General features: G+C 36.2%; 1 protein-coding gene across 1 annotated transcript; it reads right to left on the bottom strand.

Moving 5' to 3' along the window:
• Positions 1-608: 608 nt before the first annotated feature.
• LOC120137665 (folate-biopterin transporter 1, chloroplastic-like) lies at positions 609-4720 on the bottom strand. The gene is made up of 9 exons (XM_039153363.1): positions 4455-4720; positions 4125-4375; positions 3495-3559; positions 3236-3398; positions 2517-2665; positions 2176-2430; positions 1919-2087; positions 1730-1822; positions 609-1046 (listed from the first exon to the last, which is right to left on the bottom strand). The coding sequence occupies exons 1-9, from the start codon at positions 4690-4692 to the stop codon at positions 747-749; spliced, it is 1683 nt and encodes a 560-aa protein (XP_039009294.1). The 5' UTR covers positions 4693-4720; the 3' UTR covers positions 609-746.
• Positions 4721-11357: the final 6637 nt, after the last annotated feature.

The raw sequence follows: 11357 nt of genomic DNA, 5'->3' as shown, positions 1-11357 counted from the left end.
TTATCAAACAGTGAAAAACGTGCAGTTCAAGATGCTAAGATCTCCAATCAAAGCCTGCCACTGTGCGGCTGCTGCATTTCTCGGGCACATGATTATAAATCCTGATAATGAACCTCTCCTCCTTCCTTTTGTTGCTCAGGTAAAGCATTCTGCTTGAATATTTTTTCAATTTAATGTCATGTTATAAATATTTATACAAACTGGATGGTAATTGCAGATGTACAAGCGATTACGATATTTTGAGCTTGCAAGCGTTTGATGCAGAAGCTGCTGCTACTGGTGCACTCTATAACCTTGTCGACGTCAATATGGACTGCAGGTTGAAGCTAGCTCGTGAGAGATGGTAAGTTTTGTTTTGTTTTTAATATCGGGTGATGGCGTAGTGATGAATGCAATATGCGTAGTCATGTTATCGTTGAAGTTTACAGCTGAAAGGGCTTATCTTATTTTTAGGGCGGTTGATCGTATATTGGAAGTGATCAAGACATCACATCCGGTGCCAGAAGTTTGCTGGAAAGCTGCAATGATAATAGAGCACCTTGCATCTGATCCTCAGAACTGGGTGTCGCTACTGGCTTATGAAAATGCTTTTGCAGAGACTCTTTTCAGATGTTAGACATTTTGATACCTTTGCGAGGATTTTGTTTGAACTGATTTCAAAATCAAAAAACAAAATTGCAGCAGCACGTGCAATTTGGGGCATGTAATCAAAAGACTATACACTTTCGATGTTTTATCCGATATATTCAATTAGATTTCATCTCAATATCTACTCTCTCCTTCGAAACAGTTCCATAGTCATCTTGAGGGAGGAGGCCAAGCAGCGGCAAAGGCAACAACGAACTGAGATTGCATAGGATAATCAAGGTGGTTAAGTATTCAAAATTATCTTTGGTTACACCGAATACCTGAGTCAATCCTGCACCTAAAAGTCCCCCCAGCACACCGCCTCCGTTTGATATGGACATCAGAGTTGCAAACAGTGTTGCTTCCATCCCTTCCGGACATAGCTTGGCTGCAAGTACAAGAACCGGCATGAAAGAAGCCTGCAACATCGTCGATGAGCATAGAACATCAGCAGCAGACTTGAAATCAAATATGTTGTCCAGTACTTTTACTTTTACACTGTGTTAGCAAACTTGGCTGCAAATATGGTTGTTCGTGAATTGTTCATTTATTAAGCTAAATAAATTAGTATAAACAAAATTTTATACTCATTTAATAATCGAACAAACACAAATAGAGATGTGTTCGGATTGTTTATGTTCACGAACAAGCTCGTTTACCCAAGACTTTTTCTTTTTTTACATTTTAAATGTTGGTGAAAGTAGGGACTAAATTGAACACACAGTGAATTATGAAGTTTAAAATGTGAAGCCTAAAGAGCTTAAGGGCTAGTGGCATAATTTCATATTTTCAGACCATATAAATGAATATGTTGATAAAAATGTTTGCAAACGCTAAACAAACTGAACACAAACACACACGAAAACAATATTAAAAATTTAAAAAAAAAACACAAAAATATAAAAAATTTAAACAAATACGAATTGAACATGAACACATAAAAAAATAAACAAACGAATATGAACATAGACTTATTCGTTCAAACCCGATTCATTTACAACCCTAGTTGCAAATACATATAATATAGGAACGATACGCTTAAATTTTAACCTTTAATCATGCACGTTCAACTAGCAGACAATGGTTGATAAACATAAATTACCTGACCAAGAACAGTTAGAATCAAGGAATCCCCAATTGCAAACCACTCGTCACTTATTCCAAACTGCCGGTTCAATCCAGTTACCAGAAAGACCTAAGCAAAGACAAAATTATGTATTCAAAATGATCATAAGCACAATACACAATCCATCGGAAATATATGTAAGCATAAGTAAATAAAAACACAAACCTGAGTCATTCCAAGAGCTGTACCAATAATTGTTGTGGCAAGAAAAATCTTCCGCAATGGAACGTTTTTTAAAAACCCATTGTACAATCCAACTCCAACCAATGAAGCAACCGAAGTAACAAGATTGACACGTCCTAGAAATTCTGGGGTGAAACCAAGTTTATTCGTGCTGAAATGAAAACAGCCTTTTGTTGAGATATGAAAAATAAGAGAAAACCAGGAACTGACTGAAATTTAAACAAAGTAATAGAACTCGCGTGAAGTAAAACATAGCAGAGTCTGACTGCGGTGTTGCTTGCCACAAGAAAATAAAAACTGTGGGAAGAAACACTTTGGGTTGTCTGACAGCATTCAACAACTGAATGATACTCTCCCTGGAGCTTTCAAGAAAGGTGGGATTGGTTGAAAGGCCATTCTGATTTCTTGTTGGGCCAAGCATACTTTGTTCTTTTACAAGAACAGCAACGGCAGATGTTATCAGCGGTAGTAATGCAGTGATACCAAAAACAAACCTGAGATATTAATTTGATGACAAAATGGTTAGGAAAAAATTCTTTTATCCTTCAAACTACATCCACACATGAATCACCTCAAGTACCTTACACCATAAGCATCCACTAGCGAACCGCTAAAATAGGAGCTCACAATACCACCAAACGCTGAGGATCCCCAGCATAGAGATTGAAGAGATCCTGACCTGCTTTGCGACTCCCCGCGAGCCCTCTCCACGACCATGGAATCTACAACCTGCACCATGAAACAGTTTCTAACATAATCCAAGAAATGTGACTAGAACATGAATGGGATGGCTCCTGAACAGAAACTATTAGGACTAACATCTAAAATGATTAAGATAAGCGTATGTATGCAATTGCTCATTCAGTCATGTGCAAGGTGCACACAGAAAGAGAGAAGTGGCATCTGTTAAAGGAACACTGTAACAATGAAACTCCCAACTAATAGAACAGCTTTTTCCCTGCACTTGGTTTAACGAATGTGTTCACACAAGATTATTAGGATCTTTTATACTTCACATATGGGCCAAGCTTGCACGGAGGATGTCTAAGGCTCTCAGCTCTTTACGACTAAATATATTAACTTACTATTCAATTTTCATTTAACATGACACTAATTCTTGATTAAAACTTTGACTTCATATGTAACAATATTAGATTTGATAACAGCATTATCATGTGAAAAGATACAGTACAAGAAAAGTGCAAATATAAGAAACATAGAAACCCTAAACCACCCATACAGAAATAGTCATCTTTAAGTGAATAAATGAAAGATTTCTGCAAAGCAGAAGTAACTTACAACGTCTGAGAAAGCAACAGAAAGGGATCCAAGAAAAATGCAGGCTGCAGCACCATACTTGCTGTCGACTAAGGTGGCCATCAAACTCCATGAAAGAGCACCAAAAAGTCCAGATAGAACCAAGTATGACCTTCTTCGATAACCAAATAGTGGGAATGAATCACTGAAAAACCATAGTTTTACAGCAAATCCAGAAACAATAAATAATTCAATAATTTCAAATATGATAAACAGAGAAAGGTAGTTCGCAAAGTCGCACCTAATAAACCCATAAAGTGGCTTAACAAGCCATGGAAGCGAAGAAAAACCGGTTAACACAGCTGTCTAGTCAACCACATAGAACTTGTCAATTCTTTAAGAAAACTATAAGATAAATATGCAGTCAATGTAATGCAAACACATTAAATTTCTCTACTTAACTGTTTAAAACCTAACCAAAAAAATAAAGAACTTATTCGTAAACATTGGAGTCAGATAGCAATATGCTTCAATCCACAACATTTATGTTTTTATAACTAAACTCAAAAAAATTAAAACTACAAATGCAATTCTTTTACGGATTTCCTTTATAAACAATAAAACTAAAACTATTATTGAATTCAGTTATTTGCTCATTCTTAATTATTCAAATTCTGGATTCTACAACTTTGAACGCTGCTATAAATTAAGCATCCTCAAAATTTTCTACAAAGCAAACGTAAATTTAAAGAAAATATAACCATAGTTGACTAAAACGAAGAAAGGACTAGAAAGTACTACTGATTCTACCACCATCATTTCATATAAATAATAAAATTTAGTTATCCTATTAAATCAAAGTAAAGCCTGGTTTAACTTTAAGCAATTGAAAAATTAAACTACTTGAATATTAAGGCAAAACAGAGCATACTTCTGCAGGATCAAGATGCAAATCATCTTTCACGTAAAAGCTAACAGCAAGCCTCGAAAGGCCTAAAACGCCTTGAACGAAATAAACCATAGCAACCGCCACATTATCTGGCGACAAATCGACGCCGAAAACACTAAATCTTCCGGCGTTGGCGGTATACTCGTTCTTCTTCCTCGAACCAGCGATCAAACTAGTCGAGGTACTGGTCTCTTGCTCCATCTCCGTCGCCAACGAGTCTCTACTTCCAGAACCTTAGTTTAAAAAAATTATATTAAAGTAAAATCATTCTGTTTTTTCTCAGTCTCTCAATGAAAAGAAAAAGAAACTCACTATTTCTAGAGTCTAAAAACGGTTCGTTTCCTCTGGATGAAAGCGGCAGAGTAAAGGACAAATCCCGTCTTTTCCAACGATGTTTGCGGCGGGGCCGGCGGCGATGAGAGACCGACAAGGGAACGACCGTTCTACGGCGGTGTATCTGGTGGTGATAAGAAGAGAAGGTGATGGAGGACGGCATGGGCTTTTGGGAGGGTAAGAAGAATGAGGAGGAGGAGATAGAATGTTGAGCCATTAGATCTTGACCTCGATTAAATTTCGACTCGTCTTTTCCTTTTGAAGGTTTGAACTTGCTACATCCACGTATGCTTGTGGATAGAAGTTGTATCATCGTAAATTATTCTCATGCATCTCAATTATTATGATTAATACAATGGATCTCTAATAGTTCCTTTTTGTTCTTTTATGATAATAAAAATAATAAATCACTTTTCTTAACAATTTAATTAATAAGTATTATCAATGTCATTTTATTAAATTAATACTATTTCAATTTTTTTAAACAAAATTAATACCAATCATATCTATTTTCTTCAATGGTATTTATTTGTACCACGTACAAAGGAGAGCCTTACCGAAAGCGTCGCTACATGAGAGCGCCTTTGCTCAACGTGACACAAATGGTGGAAGGACGAGAAAGAGTCTTGTTGTTAGAGGTCGTTCGAAGAGTCATAATAAAGGAATGAGAGGGAGATCGAAGTCAAAGTCCAGATTAAGCAAAGATGAATGCGTCTTTTGTCGAGAAAAAAGGCACTAGAAGAAAGAATGTCTCAGGCTAAAGAAGAAAGGCAAACCTGAAAGGTGAAAGGCTATCTCAGAGTCAAATGTGGTCGAGTATGATGATGCAGATTCAGATTTTGCATTTGCTGCTACTCCATCAACTAGTTGTTTCAATTCATGGCTGTTAGATTCAGCTTGTAGCCACCATATGACCCCCAATAGAGAATGGTTCTTTGATTTTAAAGAAATAAAAGGTGGAATTGTCTCTACAACAAATAATTCCACTCTTGACACACTTGGGATTGGTTCAATTTGCTTGAGGAATCAGGATGGATCAATCAGAACCTTAACAGGTGTCCATTTGTACCAGATTTAATGAGAAATCTTATCTCTGTGGGAACCTTAGAGTCAAAAGGTTTAGAAATTAGGGCAAAAGATGGGATTATGAGGATTATCTCTGGTGCACTAGTGATAATGAAGGGAATCTGGAAAAGAAACAATGTGTATTACTTTCTGGGTAGTATAATTGTTGGGAAAACAGGAGTGGCAGATTCTACTGATGAACAGGAATCAGAAGCAACCAGGTTATGGCATATGCGCTTGGGGCATGTTGGTGAAAATCCTTAAAATTGTTGATAGATCAAGGATTATTGAAGGGTGCCCGGGCTTGCAAATTAGTTTTTTGTGAGCATTGCATCAAAGGGAAGAAGACGAGTGTGAAATTTGGAATCGCAATCCATGATACTAGAAGTATTTTGGATTATGTTCATTAAGATGTATGGGGGCCTTCCAAGACAACTTCATTGGGAGGAACATACTATTATATCACATTTGTTGATGATTTTTTCCGGAGAGTTTGGGTGTATACAATAAAGACAAATGATAAGGTGTTAGGATTTTTCCTTAAATGGAAAAAGATTTTGGAGACTCAAACATGCAGAAAAATCAAACGTCTCCGTACAGACAATGGTGGAGAGTAAAAAAATGATATATTTCTGAAAGTCTATGAAGATGAAGGTATTGTCAGGCACTTTACTGTCATATATACACCACAACAGAATGGGGTGGCAGAGCATATGAACCAGACATTAGTGGAGAGGTTCGGTGTATATTGTCTAATGCTGGGTTAGGTAAAGAATTTTGGGCTGAGGCTTTAGTCTATGCTTGTCACCTTGTCAATTGCTTACCATCGACTGCTATTGGTGGTAAAACACCATTAGAGAAATGGTTTGGAGAACCTGCTACAGATTGTGATTCCTTACATGTGTTTGTTTACACTGCATACTACCATGTTAAGGAGTCAAATATGGATCCAAGAGTAAAAAAGGCGATCTTTATGGGGACCACCTATGGTGTGAAAGGCTATCATCTTTGGAGTCTAGAAATAAGGAAAATAATCTTCAGTAGGGATATTACCTTTGATGAATCTACCATGTTGAGAAAGGTGACTTCAGAAAAATTAGAGAAAACAGATAGAACTCCCAAACAGGTGGAGTTTGAAGGAAACAGAATTGTCCCAGCCAGTAAAGAAACTGATGTTGACTCTCCTATGGTAGAAGAAGAGTCAGATGAAGAAGAGGTTCAGACCCAATAACCTCCACAACAACATGAATCAATTGCACTCAGAAAGGGAAAGATTACCATTAGACAACCTGTTCGTTATCTGATATGGTCTCTTTTGCATCACCAATTGCAATTGATGACGTTCCTGCAACTTTTAATGAAGCAATCCAAAGTTCATAACATAAAAAGTGGAGGATCACCATGAATGAAGAAATGCAATCCCTTCAAAAGAATCATACGTGGAAACTAACTAGTCTTCCGAAGGGAAATAAGACAATTGGGTGCAAGTGGGTATATGCAAAGAAAGATGGATTTCTTGACAAGAATAGCATTCGCTACAAAGCAAGATTGGTGGCTAAAGGCTACGCTCAAACGAAGGGAGTTGATTATAATGAAGTATTTTCTCCAGTTGTAAAACATTCCTCCATCAAAATTTTGTTGGCTTTGGCAGCGTAGTTGGATTTGGAACTAGTTCAGATGGATGTAAAAACTACATTTTTATATGGATACTTGGATGAGGAAATATACATGACTCAGCTAGATGGATTCAAAGTTGTTAAAAATGAAGAGATGGTGTGCAAATTAGAAAAATCGTTGTACGGATTGAAGCAATCTCCAAGGCAGTGGTACAAGCGATTTGACAAGTTTATGATAGGGCAGAAGTACACAAGAAGCAAATATAATCATTGTGTGTATTTACGCAAGCTACAAGACGGATCATATATATATCTTCTTCTTTATGTTGATTATATGTTGATAGCTTCCAGGAGTCAGACATAAATTGTGAAACTAAAGACTCAATTAAACAGGGAGTTTGAGATGAAAGATCTTGGTGAAGCGAAGAAGATTCTAGGCATGGAGATATCAAGGGATAAGAAATTGGGGAGGCTTTATTTGTCTCAGAAAGAATATCTGAGGAAGGTACTAAAGCATTTTGGCATGAATGAGAAGTCAAAACTAGTTAGTACACCTCTTGCTCCTCATTTCAAGCTCGGTGCATCCATGTCACCTAAGGATGATGCAGAACGGGAATACATGTCAAAGGTTCTGTATGCAAATGTTGTTGGTAGCTTGATGTATGCAATGGTGTGTACGAGACCCGATATTTCACAAGTAGTTGGGGTTGTGAGCAGGTATATGCATGATCCTGGAAAGGAGCATTGGCAAGTTGTGAAATGGATTCTGCGGTATAGTCTGAACACCGTAGATATTGGTTTGGTCTTTCAGCAGGACAAACAAGATGGTCAGTGTATAGTTGGGTATTGTGATTCAGACTATGCAGGTGATTTGGACAAGCGTCGATCAACTACTGGTTATGTGTTTACATTTGCAAAAGCACCAGTCAGTTGGAAGTCCACCTTACAATCAACAGTAGCTTTGTCTACTACAGAGGTAGAGTATATGACAGTTACAGAGGCTGTGAAGGAGGCAATTTGGCTTCAAGGGTTGCTTGGTGAATTGGGAATGGAACAGAAGCACATCAAAGTGCATTGTGACAGTCATAGTGCTATTCATTTAGCAAAGAACCAGGTTTACCATGCAAGGACGAAGCACATTGATGTTCAATATCACTTTATATGAGAGATTATAGAAGAAGGTGGAGTCATAATCCAGAAGATTCGAACCACTGAGAATCCTGCTGATATGTTGACAAAAGTGGTAACTGCGGTCAAGTTTAAACATTGTTTAGACTTTGTCAATATTGTTACAAATTGAAAGATGAATTTATAGACACTACTAAAGATTGGATTTTTTAGAGATGTGTGTGGAATTTGCCAAGTTAGAGATTTGTTGGTTTTTTGGAAAATTTTGAATCCCACATTGATTTTGTATAAGGAGGAGGGGAAATTCTTTTGTTATAAATAGAATCCTCCTCCTCCTTAGTTTAGTATCCCACAAATATAAGCCTTCTTCTATATTAAAGGCTATTTGTACTCTTTCTCTCTCTCTCTTTGTAATATTTCCTCTATTAGTGAAATATTATTTTAGTAGTGTTCGAGGACGTAGGCATAATTTTGGCCTAACCTCGTTAAATTTTGGTGTTATCTTTTATATCTATTTAATAGCTATTGTCGGATATAGTTGTTGTTAATTATTGTTCTATTAAAATTACTTGTCTTGGTAGTTCTGTCTAAGGAGAGTGGGTTTTAAGAGGGACCATCTTGACCCCTCCACTCTTTCCTGGGAATCTACATTGGGGTGCTTTTTAGTACAATTGTTTTCACACTAATCACCTAGATAATAATTTTCAAGGTGAATTTGTTATTATTGGTGGAAATTAACCCAAATTCCACAACACCAAGGATGGTTCTCATGTCCTTAAGTTGTACCAACAGCTCAATGATTCTCTAACACCAAATTTACAAACGGTTTTTCGTTACTCGTTTTTTAAGGGTGCACTACACATTTTAGTTCTAAATCATCAATTTAAGTATATTTTAATGTTTTATTTTTTATTTTTTTTCAAAAACATATATAATGTTTAGTTTTCGATTTATTTTAATACCCCTGTTAAAACTTGATGTTAAGTTTCGAAATAAATTGAAAGTTTAGGTACTAAAACGGACCAAAACTGATAGCTTAAGTACTAAACGCGTTAAGTTTTTAACGGTGGGGTACTAAAATGAAACAAAAACTAAATATTAAGTATGGTTTTAAAAAATTGAAAGTTTAGGTACTAAAAAGGATAGTTTTTGTGCTAAATGCATAATTTACCCAAAGTTTTTTTAATTCATCGGTGTTGGATTGATGCATGCCTACATTTAAGGATTGGTTATTTTCTTCCCTTCCATCTTTATATTATGCTCCCCAAACGAGTAATTGATTGACATTTATAGTTATATCTAATTTAAAACAAAAACAGTGTGGAGGGAAGGAACCTTTCTCCTCCTTTTTCAACTCGTAAATTGTCCCATTAAAAAACGATATAAAAACAAATTCTGTAAGAAAAAAAGATGGGAGCATTAGTACCCTATCATAGCCCATAATTACTTTTCTTATTGGTTTTAGTTTTGTCTAATTTCACAATCACGGCCAACCATAAAAAGTTATGTTAGGTATGGCTCATAAATATACCAGTAAAGAGGACAGGAGATGGAGCGGAGTGAGCGAAGCGAACATCAACTGTCCTTACAAAGAAAGTCTCGTTGTGGGGTTACAAATTATGTGGGTTAGGGGTGCGGGGGCGTAGCCCCCGCGGTACGGTACAGGGTTGATTTTGTAATTATGTACCAGGGTTTTTCTATTATAAATAGAGATGTAACCTAGACCTAAAATATCATTGAATAAAATTCTAGCGCCGCCTAGGCACCGAGGACGTAAGCACATTGCCGAACCTCGTAAAATTCTCGTGTTCTTTCGTTTTCTTTACCCGTTTTCGTCAACAGGTTATACGCTTCGAATTATTTTTTTTCATTTTATTTATTTTTTAAAACTTATGGAAAATATATGATTTAATTATATGTTTAAAAGTGTTGAAAGTTGTTTGCTGGATAAAGGGTGTGTTATAAATAAGTAAAATCAGACGTGTCTAGGCAAATAGAAAGATTAAAACACATTTTTTTAGGGAAATAAGTTTGTGTTGTTCGTCATCGGTGGTTTACTCCTAATTTAGACGAAAAATCATATTTAGTGAAGTAATGATCGTTGGTCGATGTTTTTTTTGTGTGAGAGATGAAGGCATAAAGGGAGGTAATAATGAAATATAAGAAGTAAATGGTTAAAATCCCTTTCTCCATCTTGGTTGAGGGGTATTTATAGTGACTTTAGTTGAAAGTGCTAGACATAAGCTCATTATGACTACTAGTAAGTCAAAATATTAAATAGATATGACTTTCAGATATTGGATTTCATCCTAGTAGATCACCTGGATCTGTCAAGGTCTTTTCTATGTGTTAATTGGCTTAGAGGTTATGATACTCATGTGTTTAGTGAACATGAGTTCTTTGGAGGCACTAGTAAGCGAATGTGTCCTACTTAATATTTTGTTTGACAAAGAGCTAGTAATTTTTGGAGATTATATATGGGGTATAACAATTTCCCCCTCTCAATTGTGGGAGTGCCATAAAGTGGCTTGAGTCGAGATGTACGTTTAAAGATGTACATCGTATTTATGGGGTTATTTTTTAAAATCATCATAGTGATGACTTTTTAAACGTATGAGAGTATGCATGTGTTAACTCTATAAAAAATATGCTTGAAATCAATATCATTTAGTTGCATTAGTACATGAAAAAGATGAAACTCAACCTCTAAAACAAAAGGAAGAAGGTAAAACCATGTCAGGTTTTCCTCGGTGCCATCTCCATGATCGCTAAATAAAGATCATTTAGTTGCATTAGTATATGAGAAAATGAAACTCAACTTCTAAAACAAAAAGAATAAGGTAAAATCATGTCAAGTTTCCGTCGATGTCATCTCCATGATCGCACAAACAATACAAATAAGAAAAGATGTCAAATTCAAACACATAGTTCTCTCAAAATACATCGTTGGTGAACAGCAAATTCTTGGCCTTGAGCCAACAAGTTGTGTATTTGAAAGTACCACAATTCGTCAACTATCAATAGTTCACTTCGATTTTCTCCTCTATATCCATCACATCCTCCGCAGTTCTTT

Source organism: Hibiscus syriacus, unplaced genomic scaffold (assembly GCF_006381635.1).
Source record: "Hibiscus syriacus cultivar Baekdansim isolate YM2019G1 unplaced genomic scaffold, ASM638163v2 tig00110676_pilon, whole genome shotgun sequence".
NCBI lineage: Eukaryota > Viridiplantae > Streptophyta > Magnoliopsida > Malvales > Malvaceae > Hibiscus > Hibiscus syriacus.
The sequence above is the reverse complement of the archived record's forward strand: the minus strand, read 5'-3'. Positions and strand labels throughout refer to the sequence as shown.

What these genes read in the sequence shown, in the direction of transcription:
- LOC120137665 (XM_039153363.1), bottom strand. Translation starts at nt 4,692, where the DNA reads ATGGCTCAACATTCTATCTCCTCCTCCTCATTCTTCTTACCCTCCCAA. An exon ending in CCACTTTATGGGTTTATTAG is followed by an intron (nt 3,399 to 3,494) that starts GTGCGACTTTGC and finishes ATGGTTTTTCAG; the next exon opens with TGATTCATTCCCACTATTTG. An exon ending in GTGGATGCTTATGGTGTAAG is followed by an intron (nt 2,431 to 2,516) that starts GTACTTGAGGTG and finishes TTAATATCTCAG; the next exon opens with GTTTGTTTTTGGTATCACTG.